The 14217-nt window shown below is 46.2% G+C and overlaps 1 protein-coding gene across 1 annotated transcript; it reads left to right on the top strand.

The window, feature by feature from the left end:
• Positions 1-9016: 9016 nt before the first annotated feature.
• On the top strand, positions 9017-12817 carry LOC136154489 (uncharacterized protein CXorf49 homolog). The gene is made up of 6 exons (XM_065916749.1): positions 9017-10324; positions 10961-11117; positions 11304-11402; positions 12431-12454; positions 12609-12643; positions 12755-12817. The coding sequence occupies exons 1-6, from the start codon at positions 9017-9019 to the stop codon at positions 12815-12817; spliced, it is 1686 nt and encodes a 561-aa protein (XP_065772821.1).
• The last annotated feature ends 1400 nt before the right edge of the window (positions 12818-14217 follow it).

Below are 14217 nucleotides of genomic sequence, written 5' to 3'. Positions count from 1 at the left end.
CAAGGCAGAGTAAGGTAGGGCAAGCACTTGATGAGGAATCAGGAGGCCTACCTCTCTCCTAACCTGCTGAAAAGCACTTCCACATTCTGAACCTCTGTTTCTCCATCTGGGAAAAGAGGAAGGTGATCTAGATCAGTGGCTCTCAACCTGGGGTCCAAGAACGTCCTGAAATTGTGTGCAAAGTTGTGGGAGGCATGTATACAGTCTTCTTGGAGGGTGTAAGGAGCTCATTAGATTCTCAAAGGAGTCCTATTATGGGCTGAATTGTGTTGCCCCCAAATTCCTATCTTAAAGCCTTAACCCTCAATGTGACTGAATTTGGAGATGGAGCCTTTAGAGAGGTAATTAGGGTTAATTAAGGGAGCTGGTAAAGAGTCTGCCTGCAATGCAGAAGACCCCAGTTAGATTCCTGGGTCGGGAAGTTCCCCTGGAGGAGGGATAGGCTACCTACCCTAGGTAGGACTTCCATTGTGTCCAGATGGTAAAGAATCTGCCTGCAATGCGGGACACCTGGGTTCGATCCCTGTGATGGAAAGATCCCCTGGAGGAGGGCATGGCAACCCACTCCAGTATTCTTGCCTGGAGAATTCCCATGGACAGAGCAGCCTGGTGGGCCATCGTTCATGGGGTGCCAAGTGTCACACACGACTGGGCAACCAAGCACAGCACACATAGAGGTTGTAAGAGTGGAGCCCTAATCCCATAGGATCTGATATCCTTATAAGAGAAAGAGATACCAGAGATCTCTCTCTCTCTCTTTCCCCATACATACCCAGAGGAAATGTTATGTGAAGAAACAGAGAGAAGTTGGTGAACTACAATACAAGGGGTGTGCTTTCACCATGAGTTGAACTTGCTGGCACCTTGATCTTGGATTTCTAGTATCCCGAACTGTGAGAAACTAAATGTTCTTTGTTTAAGCCATCCAGCCTGTGGTATTTGGTTTGGGCAGTTTGAAGAGACTAACACAAGTTCCATAAGCCAAGAAAGATCCAGAGCCATTGGACCTACTGGTTGCCTGAAACGCATTCTGTAAATTCTTGTTTTAATACATTTTTAGATACTTTCAGATTTCGTGAGTTCTTGCTTAGAACAGTGCAGTATATTATTTTTATTGCAACATACTTCTTTTTTCTAACAGCTGCATAACACAGATTTGTAACCCCTGGACCAGAGTTTAAATCCCGATTCCACCACCTACTAGCTGTTTGACTTTGGACAAGTTATCACAGGCTTGTGTCTCGCATATGAAATAGGGATAAGATTAGTGTCTACTTCACATGGCTGTTGTGAGAATGAAATGACAGAGGAAGAGCTTGGCAGATAGTAAACTTTCGATTAGTAGCTTTTGTGATGAAAATGTAAGTATCTATCAGGGTTTTTTGCCCTTATAAACTACACTGCTGTGAGCAAACTTCTTTATACACAGAGAATTCTTTTTTCTTTTAAATGATTTCCTCAGGCTGAATTCCTGACCATGGTACAACCAAGTCAATCCCTTATCAGTTAGATGTTCTTATCTTGTTCTTATTGAAGCATATCATTTACATTTATTTTGTAAAACTCTTAGAAATACACAAAAAATCAAAAAAATTTTATAACATTTCCACGAGTTCTTTCTATTTAGTATAGAATTTTATTAGTCCCTTTCAACTCAGAATTACCAGTGTTGCTAGTTTTGCACCACATGCAACATTTGTAAAGAGTGCTTCACTGTTGGGTCCAGGATTTCCTTCCAAACTACGGAGACCCCCATCTGCACCCTGTCAGTGGAGATGCTTTCCTTTTTTTATTTTTATTAGTTGGAGGCCAATTACCCCACAACATTGCAGAGGTTTTTGTCATACATTGACATGAATCAGCCATGGATTTACATGTATTCCCCATCCCGATCCCCCCCCCCACCTCCCTCTCTACCCGATCCCTCTGGGTCTTCCCAGTGTTTCATGTACGTATAAATAACGAAAACTACATCATAAAACTGGCAGATCACCAACAGCTGGCACTGTCAAATTATGCTCACTTTAGAAACATGAAAATGTAAACAAACCAAACAAACAAAAGGCCTGTCTTAGAATCAATGAAATATGCTCATTCACCACTACTATGTATCCCATCTTCTTCAGATAATTTTCTTATTCTACATTTCCCAATACCCGTTGCATGCCTGTGATTTGGTTCTCACCATTAGGGCATTTCTGCAGAAGGCTTTGATTTGTAACATGAAGAAACTGCTGGGCAGAGGTCATGGTTTCCGTGGCACTGATGGCAATAGAGGCAGTGTTTCTGAGGTTTCAGATCAATTAAGCAACAATGTTTCTGAGAGCTTTGCCCAAAGTTTCTTCTATAGCCCTTCTAACAATTCTGCAAGGGATAAATTCCCTTCTGTCCCAACTAGTTAGAGTTGCCCCCATGAGATTTTTTCTTTCCTTCTTCCTTGTTAACAAACTGATTTTGTTGAGAGCAGCAATATGTGCAGGCTAAAAAGTTACATTTCCCAGGCTTCCTCAGAGAGGTATAAGCACAGGACTAAATTCTGGCCAGTGAGACATAATTAGAAGTGAGTACATAGAGCTTTGGGGTAGATTCCTCAGAAAGCAACGTGACCTCAGTATGTCCCACATCTTGAGTGGTAAATGTCAACTCTTTAAAGCTAGAGTTTTTACTATTATTATTGTTGTTGTTGTTAAGTGTAAGTAGAGGACACAGATTCATTTTGCAAAATAAAAATCCCAGCAGGAGGTACATTTGAATTACTATAAGGAAACAAAAATATGAACTCCTACGGTATACTGATAACTCCCCCAGGGTGGAGAATGCTCTGTACACAGGTTCATTTTACCTGAACCCCATTAGCATGCATAAAGCGTCACTAGGTACAAATTGGCCAGATGCTTCTCCAGATATGTTAGTGCCAGGAATAGCTGACAAGCCAGAGCCAGAATCTATGGCTTTGGCTTTATTTCAGGTAAAATTTGTATTACATGACCAAATATTTGGATTTTATTTTGTATCTGCAAGGTTTCCCACTGAAGAACAATATCTATCTTATGGAAAGCTCATACTCTTAACTCAACAAATGCTAGTTTTCTTCTTGCCTTATATTTCTTTTCTTACCATCAGAAGTTGATTTCATTTCATAGTGTTTTAAATTGGAATGATCCTAGATCATGAAGCTTTAAATTATTATTATAAATCTCTTTGCAGATTGCGTGCTCTTTGTTTAACATCTGTTTTGATGTACCACTGCCAAATCCACACTGGATATATCATTCTTTGACGGTATACTCTGCTAAAACTAGCAATGAAATAAAAGTACCTAAATGCTGATACAAACATATTTTATGGCAAAGAAACCTGAGTGGGAGAGCTGAATCAGTTGACCAGTCTCCTTTTGTTCTTTACCTTCTCTTCCTCTCTGCTGCCTTGAAGACAGATGTGAAAGATGAAGCTCAGGCAGCCATCTCGTGAAGGCTAAATAAATGATCATTCTCACACTGAGCAGAAATACAAAAGGAGTCTGAATTTCTGAAAACATCATGAAGTACTATTTCAGCCTTTGACTGCCCATCTTCAGACTTTTCCTCAAATAGAAAAAAAAATTTACTTAATTTGTTTAAGCTACTGTTTTTGGAGTTCCTGTTACTGGAGCTAAATTCAGATTCTAATTGATTTAGAATTTGGTACCTCAAAGTGCAAGCTGTAAGTTACAGAATCTAAAGTTTTAGAATTGGCTGAATAGGAAGGATTGGACTTGGGAGCCATAATGGTAAAGCTATGGCAGGTTGAAAAGTTGTTACTCTTAGGTATGTGGTGATGAAACATTTGGTCAAACAGTTGTATGTGGTTCTTCAGAAAGTGAGTTCTGTGCCAACCAAAACTGTAGTTTAGGGCAGTTAGGTTATTTTTAAGTTCATATGTGCATTTTACTCTTTCTACATAGAAAGTCTTATCATGCAAGAGAATACAGGAAGAGAGGCAGAGGCAAAGAGAGATGAAAGGAAGACACCCTCACCCACACAACCCTCCAATACTGCACTTGCACAGCCGTCTCAGATACTGGGCCCCACTTCCACAAGACTGGAAACGTTCCCAGATGAGCAAAAGCTGATGGAGTTCTTTACCACTAGACCTGCTCCACAAGATAGGCTAAAGGCAGTCCTTCCATCTGATACAAACGGAAGGTAAACAGCACTCTGAAGCCATGTCAAAATATAAGGTTCTCTGGTAAAGACAAATACATGGACCAAACACTATGAGATTTTTGGTGAATAGAATTAAATAAGAAAGACATAAAAATAATTATAAACCTATATTAAAGGGTATACAATATATAAAGATATATGTTATTAATACCATAAAAAGGGAGCGAGCTGGGAAAGAATTCAGTTTTTATATGTAACTGCAGCTGGTTTCAGCCATTTAAAATAGTGCATAACTTAAAGAGATTTTAAATAACTCCAAAGGTAACCACATGGAAAATATCTGTAGAACATATAAAAAAGGAAATAAGAAGGGGATTAATACATATCACTACAGAAAAGAAAATCAACGAAATTGGAGGGAAAGCAATAAGAGATGAAAGGAGGGACAAAAAAAGCTACAAGACATATGGAAAATAATTAACAAACTGGTAGTAAAGTCCATCCTATCAATAGTTACCTTAAATGTCAATGGAGTAAACTTCCCAAGATACATAGATTTGCTGAATGATTAGGGAAAAAACAGAATCCATATACACTGTCTACAGGAGATTCGCTTTAGGTCTAAGAACACACAGAGGCTGAAAATTAAAGAATGGAAATAGATTTTCCATGCAAAATGAGAGCAGGAATGGCTATACTAATATCAGGTAAGATGGATTTTCAATAAAAAACAGCAATAAGTGACAAAGGACATTATATAATGCTAAAAAGGTCAATTCATCAACATAATATAACAATTACACAAATTTAGGCACCAAACCTCAGAGCTCTTAACTTTAGAAAGCAAATGTTGACATATTTGAAGGGAGAAATAGATTGCCACACAATAACAGTAAGACACTTTGATATCCCACTTTCAATAATGGATAAAAACAACCAAACAGTAGATCAACAAGCAAATAGAGGACCTAACAAGGCTCCAGACCAATTGAACTTAACAACATATGCAGAACAATCCATCCGACAACAGTGAAATACAAATCCCCCTATATAAATGGAACATTCTCCAGCATAAACTACATGTTAAACCACAGAACAAGCCTTAGCAACTTCAAGAAAACTGAAACTACACACGGTATCTTTTCTGATCACAGTAAATGAAACCAGAAGGCAACAGCACAAGGAAGATGGGAAAATCCACAAATGTACCAAAGTTTAACAACGTATACTTAAGCAATCAATGGGTCAGAAAAGAAGGCACAGGGGAAATTAGAAAACATCTTGAGACAGAAGAAATGAAAACACAACATGACAAAATTTACGGGGTACAACGAAAGCAATGCTGGGAGTTTATAACTATAAATGTGCACATTAAAAAGGAAGAAAGATCACAAATCAACTATATAATTTTACACCTCAAGGAGCTAGAGAAAGAACAAATGAAAACCAAAGCCAGCAGAGGAAGGAAATAATAAAGATTAAAGCAGAGATAAAAAATAAAGAACAGAAAAGACAACAGAAAAAAATCAACATAACTGTATTTGGTTTTTTAAAGATCAAGAAAACTGACAAATACTTAGATAGATTAAGAGAAAAAGATGAAAATAACTAAAATCAGAAATAAAAGATGGGATATTAAACCAATGTCCCAGAAACAAACAGGATTATAAGAGAACATTATGAACCATTGTTTGGGAAGTAACTGGACAACCTAGAAGAAGTGAATCAATTCCTAGAAACACACAATCTACCAGAACTGAATCAAGGAGAAATAGAAAACCTGATAGACCAATAATGAGATTGAAACAGTAATCACTAACTCCCCCACAAAAAAACAGGAACAGATAGTTTCAATGGAGAATTCCATCAAACATTTAAGGAATTAAGACCAATCTTTCTCAAATGGTTCCAAAAAAGTTGAAGGAAAGGTAACACTATCAAACTCATTTTTCCCTGATATCAAAGGCACCAAAAGAAAAGAATATTACAGGCCAGTTTCCCAGATGAATGCAGACGCAAAAATCTTCAACAAAATACTAGCAAAACGAACTCAACAGCACGTTAGAAGGACTATGTGCCACAGTCAAATGGGATTTATCCCTTGGATGCAAGGATAGTTTAACATACAAAAATTAATCAAAGGAATAAAACACATTAACATGAATGAAGGACAAAAATCACATCATCATCTCTATAGAGGCATAAAAATTCAACCTTCTTTCATGATAAAAACACTCAAAGAACTAGGAGTAGAAAGAAATTACCTCAACATAATAAAAGCCATATAAGTAAAGTCCACAATGAACATCATACTCAGTGGTGCAAAACTGAAAGTTCTTCTTCTAAGGTAAGGAACAAGACAAGGAAGCCTACTCTCACCATTACTATTCAACATACTGGAAGTCATAGCCAGAGCACTTAAGAAAGAAGAAGAAATTAAAGGCATCCAAATCAGAAAGAAGTAAAATTATCTCCATTTGCATATAGCATGATTTTGTACATGGAACACCCAAAAGATTACACACAAGCACAAAGTTCCAGGACACAAAGTCAAGAAACAAAATTCAGTTTTATCACTAAACACTAACAAAGAACAATTTGAAAAGGAAATTAAGAGAACAATTCCACTGACATTAACGTTAAAAAGAATGAAATACTGAGGAATGAACTCAAGCGAGGAGTCAAAAGACTTGTACACTACAAACTACAAATCATTGCTGAAAGAAATACAAATAAATGGAAACACAAATAAATGGAAAGACATCTGTCTACACAGACTGGAATACTAAATATTGTTAAGAGGTCCACACTATCTGAGATGGTTAATTTTATGTGTCATCTTGACTGGTCCAGAGTGCCTAGATATTTAGTCAAACATTATTCTGGGTGCTTCTGTAGGGTGCTTTTCCATGAGATTAACATCTAAATCGGTAAACTGGATAAAACAAATCCCCCTCCCCGCCGATAATGTGGGTGGACTTTACCTAATCAGTTGATAGTCTCAATAAAGCAAAAAAGGCAAACTTTCCTCATGTAAGAGAATTCCTCCTGTGTGAAAGCCTTAGGACTGGGACATCAGCTACTTTTACTGACTTTAGACTCAAAATGAAATATCAGCTCTATTGGTTTGGTTCTTAGGCCTTCTAACCTGGACTAGAGCTAAACCACTGGCTCTTCTGGGTCTCCAGCTAGCCAAGTCACCCTCTAGATCTTGGGACTTACCAGCCTGTATAATTGAATGAGTCAATTCTTTTCCACACACAAACACACACACACTCCATTGGACCTGTTCTTCTAACACACTACTCAGATTGATCTACACACTGCAAACCCTATCAAAATTCCAGTGGCATATTTTACAGAAAAAGAAAACTTCATCCTAAAGTCTAAATAGAATCTAAAGAGATCTTTAATAGGCAAAGCAATTTGGAAAAAGAAAAAAGTAGAGAACTCACACTTTCTGATTTCAAAATATTACAAAGCTACAGTAATCAAAACTGTGTGGCACTGCCATTTAACAAATAGACCAATGGCGTAAAATAGAGATTTTAGAAATACACCCTCACTTACAGAGGGTGTGCCAGGTAGCAGACTTGCTGGAAGAGAATAAAAGGGGCCTTTTTTTTTTTTAAGTTTTAAGATCTTTGGATCAAAGCAAGGGCTCTGGAGTGAGATTGCTTGGTTTTAATGCTACCACTGATCCACACAGGCCAAATGACCTTGGTTCAGTGACTGAACCTCTCAGTACCTGTTTCCTCCCCCGTAAGAGGCTGGTAATCCCTGGTACTATAGTCCTAGGAGTGTCACAAGGAAGCATTACCACTTATGTATGGCACTTAGAAGACTGCCAGGCACTGGGTCCTGCTGTATAAGTTGATTTTAAGAGATTCTGCCAAATTACCTCCCAAATAGATTTCTTGCACCTACCTCACAGAGGTTTGCTCCTAACTTCTCCCACTCTCAGAATGGTTAAGCTCTTGGAAGGTTGTCTTCCTAGTGTGTGAAACCTGATTAGTTGTTTTAGTTTACATCTCAAGAATCAGCAGTGGTGAGCACCTTTGCAAGTGTAAATGGACACTGAGATTCTCTCTTCTTTCAATTGCCTCAGATTGGAAAAAGAGCTGAGGGAGCAAGGTCAACCCCAGTCTGTCCCTCAAATCTGACTGCCAAGAACGTTTGATGGAGCAGTTGAGGCAGAGATGTTACAGAACAAAACTACGATCCCTTTGTCCTCTGGCCACTTAGGGAGAAGTACGCCGACCACTCATCACTGAGTGCGGGATTCCTCTGCCCATTCTCCCATTGGGTCATAAGACTTGTGGTGGAAGGGAGGCTGGCAAGTGCTTTCAGCACGTGCTAGGCGTCCAGCGCCTCCATCCTGACGTTTCATCCTCACCTCCCAGAGACCAGCGCCCTCAGTACCCTCCTGCCTCCCGCTCCACCCATTTTGTACACAGTCAGGGCTCAGGGATGTGACTCTAAGCGTAAAGGGGAGGTGGGACAGGAGGAGGTGGGAAGAGAGGCTTGGCAGAGGTATACTCGCAGGATCACCTTCACCCACCAACTCCAAACTGCCGGGATGGCCCTTGGGCTGGGCAGCAAACCAGCGGAGGCCCTCGACCCCATTGGTTACACCTCGCGGGGACGGCCAAACAAGGCGCATGCTGGTTGGCAGGAAGCGGACCAATGAGGAGGCGGCAGGGCTGGCGCGCTGAAAGCCTCGCGTTATTTGCGGCCATCTCCTGCGTGTGGTGCGGCTGGTGCTTGACTGCGCACTCCAGACACCGCCCGCCTTACCTGCCCGAACCGCCGCCACCGCGACCCAGATAAATCATCACCGCCCCAGATCTGGCAGCAATCCATCTCACGACATGAGCTCCCCAGATGATGAGGTGTCTGTTTCGGGAGCGGGTTTCCGCTCAGACTGCGGGGAGCGGACCAGCGGCCTTGAGGCCAGCTTCACAGCCCCGCAGGGACCCGGCCCCGGCCCCGGCCCCAGCCCTGGCCCTGAGCCGGGGGCAACTGGAAGCAGCGAGGGTGAGGGCGGGGGTGGCTTCCCAGACCCTGAGGACTTTGAGTCAGAGCGGGAACTGCTGGAAGCGGGAGGGCCGGTGCTGTGGGGCCGCGAAGGCCGGTCTGGCTTCCCGGCCGACGACCAGGGCGATGCCCTGCAGCTGGCTGACGAGTCAATGGCGGCCATCCTGCAGCAGATGGCCTACCTGAACGTGCTGGGCATCAGCAGATACCTGTCCCAGGAGAGCTACGCGGTCGGCGAGGTGTCTGACTTGTGGGACCTCGAGGAACGTCCTTGCCATCGAGGCGGTGCCGCCCATAAGTGTGGGGAAGCGGCACAGGCTGAGGCTGGCCCTAACGGGGTCGGCGGGCCCAAGGCGGGCCGGGCCTGGGGGAACCCTAAAAGAGGCACAAAGAGTAGGTTGAACGTGGCTGTGGATCACCAGTGGCCTCCTTCAGAAAATCCAGCCGGGCTGCTGTCTGACCCCGAGTCCTCTGAGGAGTTTAGTGAGATAGAGTTGATGAGGGTGAGCATTTCTCCCAAAGACGGAGGCCGGGCCAAGCTCAAGAGCCCCGAGGATCCTGGGAACACACCCAGACGCTCGAATGTCCAAGGCAGGGAGAATCTCCTTAACGTGCCAGGCACTTGCCTGTCCTCGGCTCCGCAAGGATTAATTTCAGTTGTGGAAAAGCAGGGCAGGCAGGGCGGTGCAGAGCAGGAGGACATCTCTACCCCTAAGAAAGTGCAGAGCGTGCTCTGGGGGAAGGGAAACAGCCTGTCCAGCTACCCGGGAGTGGCAGTAGTATCAGCTGCTGCAGCTGCCGCTACAGGCAGTGGGCCGTGGCCCACTCCTAGGAGGAAGGGGGTCCAGGAGAAGAAATCCCTTGGGGGCATCTCCAAACCTGCCATGGAGAGAACCTTCCCTTCCTGGGGGCAGGGAGTCTCGGCCACTCCCCTGGAACCGGCCACCTTCCCCCCAATCTCCGGCATCCCGCTGCTCGGGAGGTCCAAGAAGGAGGCCTTGGTCCCTTCGGGAGTCAAAGAGTTCAAGCACACCGGTGCTGGGAAGAAATCCGTGGCTAGGCGAGCCCAGGAGTTGGTGGCAGCAATGGCGGTGTCGGGAGAAGACAACGACCCAAATAGAGACCCATTCCCAAAGGGTCAAGTGAGTAGGCCAGACCCCTCCTCTCTCCCCACTCTTCCCCCTCCCACCCTCCCCACGGCACAGGTCTTCACCCCTTGTCCCTCTCTCCATTCCTCAGGGGTCGTCATTGGGTGGCCCTCGGTCACTGGGTCATTAGGATGCCAGATTGGGATCCTTTTACTAGGGACAAACGTTAAGGTAGCACTTCGGGTGTGCTGGGCTCGGTTCTCCACCCTTGGCCTGTTTCCAGCCTCCTCCACGAGGCTGGGGCTGGAGTGGAAGGGAGAGCTGATAGCTGAATTGATTTGAGGGGACCCCTTAAAAGCTTCACAGAGCTTCGGTGTTTAGACGCATCACTTTCCTGCTTCCTGCTTCCTAGCTCTTCCCCAAACCTTCCTTGCAGGGTGCCCAGGTTTCTCAGTGCCAAACTGTTGACCCCAGCTCAGCTCTGCCTACTGGCCTGGGGCTGACTGAGAGAGAATTTGCTAAAGTGATCAGCCTTTCAATTCTCTTTCCAATTCCCTGCCTCAGCTCCGTCTTGAGTCACTCGAGCTCTCACACAGACTGACACAGACATATAAATGCACTGGTACACACACGCTCGTGTGCACACACACACACCCTTACTCCAGATTAGTGAGAAATTTTTGTTTTTAGCTGACCACTGACAGGCCAGGGCCATCTTGTCCATGGATGCATCATGGAGAACACAGCAGCGCCAACCTCTACATCAGAGGGGCACGGGATTCAGGAAACTCAGAGCCCATGGCCAGTAACAAGGGAGGAGTCATGCCCAGAGGGCCTGGCCCCTCAGGTGAGTGTCCTGGGTTTTGATATGTGGGGAGGAGGCCAGGGGTGAGGGCAGAAACCTCTGTCTCTGACTCTCTCTCTCTCTTCTGGGGGCTCAGCCTTGCTCTCAGGCCGCTTCTCCCATGGGAAACAGGGTGTCAACAGGGCTGGACCTGGCCCCCTCACCTTCTGTGTGGGATTTGTTTGGCAGGGGTGATCGGTGGCAGTGCCCCAACAGCTAGTCTGGGCGTAGACCTGCAGGCTAATAGCCTTTTCCGTGAAGTGCTGTTTGCCCACATTGCTCTCCCAGGTGCTGGCTGTGGCTGCCACTCTGGGAGGCTCGAACCCAGAACCAGAGTCTTTGCCGACCATCGTGGTGAAATGGCTGCCCCTAAGGAAAAGGAGGGGCAGGCCCAGAGAGAAGATTTGGACTGCCTGCCGGGCAGAGCAGGGGAGGCTTGATGCTAGCAGAGGGTGGTATGGCCTCACCTCAGGTTAGACCCGACCTGGCCCTTTCCACCTCACTGGGAACCTGGGAAGCTGGATTGTGTGTCCTTTCCCTCTCAGGTGACCAGGAACCAACTGACCACCCCACAAGACCGAAAAGACAGCAGCAGCTACCCGGAAGGCAGGGGTGTCCTCGGGTAATACTTCTTCTGGCTCCTGGAAATGCACACCCAAACCCCATGGTGGGATCTGGGTCCAAGTTCAACTGACATGTGTGGGCCCCCCCCACCCCCATCCCGAACCCCAGGGAGGGAGCCCACCTCCTTTCCCCGGAGGAAAGTTTTTCCCTTGCCAGTCTAGACACCTGGCTTTGGGATGGAGGGCCCGGGGGAGAGGAGAGGAGGAGGAGAGGGGAGGCGGGTGTATACTAACCATTTCTCTTCCTCCTGTGTCTGCTGGCCTAGTGTCTGGTGCTACAGAGAGAAATAGATGACCTTAAGGAGCAACTTGGTATGAGGAACCAGGGACAGAGAGCAGCAGGTTCTTAGTGCAGAAGCAGGGTGGGCCCTTGTGGTGGGGTGGGCTGCAGGTGCAGGGGGGCTTATAGGGATCAGCATTCCTGTGGGGAGGAGAACCTATCAAACCTGTCCCTGGAGTGTGCGGTGCATGTTCAGCTGGGCGTGTGTACATGTAGCAAAGTACTGTGTGGACTGCGTGCATACTCTGCCAGCCAGACGAGTCCTAGACAGCTCCTGATAGGACTTGTAGAGATGCCCTGTTGATCTGTTGTGGTCTCTAAGGGTCTTGTTGGATTGTTCGCGAGACAGTTTTTGAATGGTTTGGGCATGGCCCGGAGCTTGAGAGCTCTTGACACATTTTGTCTCCTTTTAGGAAATGGCTCCACATTTAATTCCGGTAGCGGGGAGTGATCAGGCCCAGAGCTCTTTGCATCGTGGTTGGGGGTATGTGTGTTTCAGGTTGCAGGGCTAGGTGGTTCCCCACGGGGACAGGGGCACAGGCTTCTATTCCATCTGTCTGGAGCACCTGTTTATGCCTCTCCCTGTTGCAGCCTCCAAGCGGTACCTGGCTGACAAGTTCCAGATCGTTTGAAGTGAGTGTTACACCCTGCATGCCCCTTCCCACAACGTTGGCTCTTGAGCAAGGCTGTGGGCTGGCCCTGGCTTGAGGCTCTTCCCTGATTCTGCTGTTTTACAGGTTGAGTCCAGTATCTTCCTGCAAGAGGAGCAGCAGTTGACCTCCAAGGCCGGCGAGCTATAGCCAAGCTTGTTGCCTCTTGTTCTGCCTCCACCAGGGCATCCTCTGCCCTTTGTTTTGCCCCCTCTCTGCCCAGTGTCACAGCAGTGTTTGATTAAAGGACTTCTCATGTTCTGTGTTCTGCCCTGTCTCTGGGGGGTAGGGGTTAAGGGAGTGGGACGAGGCCTGGTGGGGAGCTGTTCCACATCAGAACATTTTCCAGAACAGTACCTCTGGAATTAGTGTTGGGATCTCTGGGTCAGCCTCTGCTACCATCCAGGCCATCAGACCAGCGGAGCGCCCCCAGTCTGTGTTCTGTGTGGCCTCTGTCTGGCCACATTGGCACGTCCTCCCTTTTGCCTGAAGGCCCTTTCTATTTCTCTAAACACCCTCCTCTGGGGTTTAGCAGTTTCCATTCATTGCTGCCACTCTGCTTCCCTGTCGGAAGGAACTCATGACCCCCTTACAGAGCTCCAGTCTTTCACCCTTCCCTCACTGCACTCATTGTCCTGCTTACCCTGACCACTCTGCTTTCCTGTCAGAGCACCCTCGATCCCTCCCCTGGCTTGTCATCCATGACCTTGCCTGCATGTTTACTTAAGCAGGTGGTAACAGGCACAGGTTTGCTCATCTTCCCCCTTCCTGGGCCCTACCCTCTCAGTGGATCCCCACCCCACCCCCCAGTACCAGCTTGCAAGCAGGAACCTGCATACTCTCCCCCTCTCCTGTGTAGCACTCACCCCTGAGACTCAGGCACCAAAACTTTTGCTCCCACTTCCTCGGGTTCAGTAAAGGGCATGAGGATGAATCTTGGACCCAGTGAACTGGGGAGCAGGAGTGAAGGTACAGGGAATACAGGAGAAATGCTCAGGTTAGTTGCTGAGCTGGAAGTCAGGAGAGGCGTCTGGTGCCAATCTGGGGCAGAGTGCACCCTGACAGCTAGAGATGGATGGTCCAGTCCTTGGAGCTTTCATATCCTCCCTGCCCTAGCCAGCTGACCAGCCTACACTCCTGCAGCCTGGATGTCTCTCTGCCCTTGGGTGGAAAGGGGCCTGTCAGGCTCTATGACAAGTATGGTTGGTAAGTCTGTGTTCTTACAAGGTCTCCATCAAATACTGTTCCATCAGCCCCATGACATAGATTTTCCTGCAAATGCTATTTCCCGGAGTGTCCCAGCTCAGTCTGCCAGACTACTTGTTAGGGCACCCAAGACAGGGTCTGAAATCTGTGTTCAATTTCCCCCCCCCCCACCCTGAAGTTTGAGGAGGACTTCCTTCTCTTAGCCAAGACCCCAGGGCTGTGTCAGCCTGTGACTCAGAGGGACACATTTGTATTTGAGTGAAGTGAGGGTAGGTTCTGCCTGACTCCCTTCCTGAAACACCATGGTTTTATTTCACAAAAGAGGGTTTGATGGTGGGTAGCAC

The sequence above is a fragment of the Muntiacus reevesi genome, chromosome X (assembly GCF_963930625.1).
Source record: "Muntiacus reevesi chromosome X, mMunRee1.1, whole genome shotgun sequence".
NCBI classification, from domain to species: domain Eukaryota; kingdom Metazoa; phylum Chordata; class Mammalia; order Artiodactyla; family Cervidae; genus Muntiacus; species Muntiacus reevesi.
Note: the sequence above shows the minus strand (reverse complement) of the source record. Positions and strands in the feature narration are given on the sequence as shown.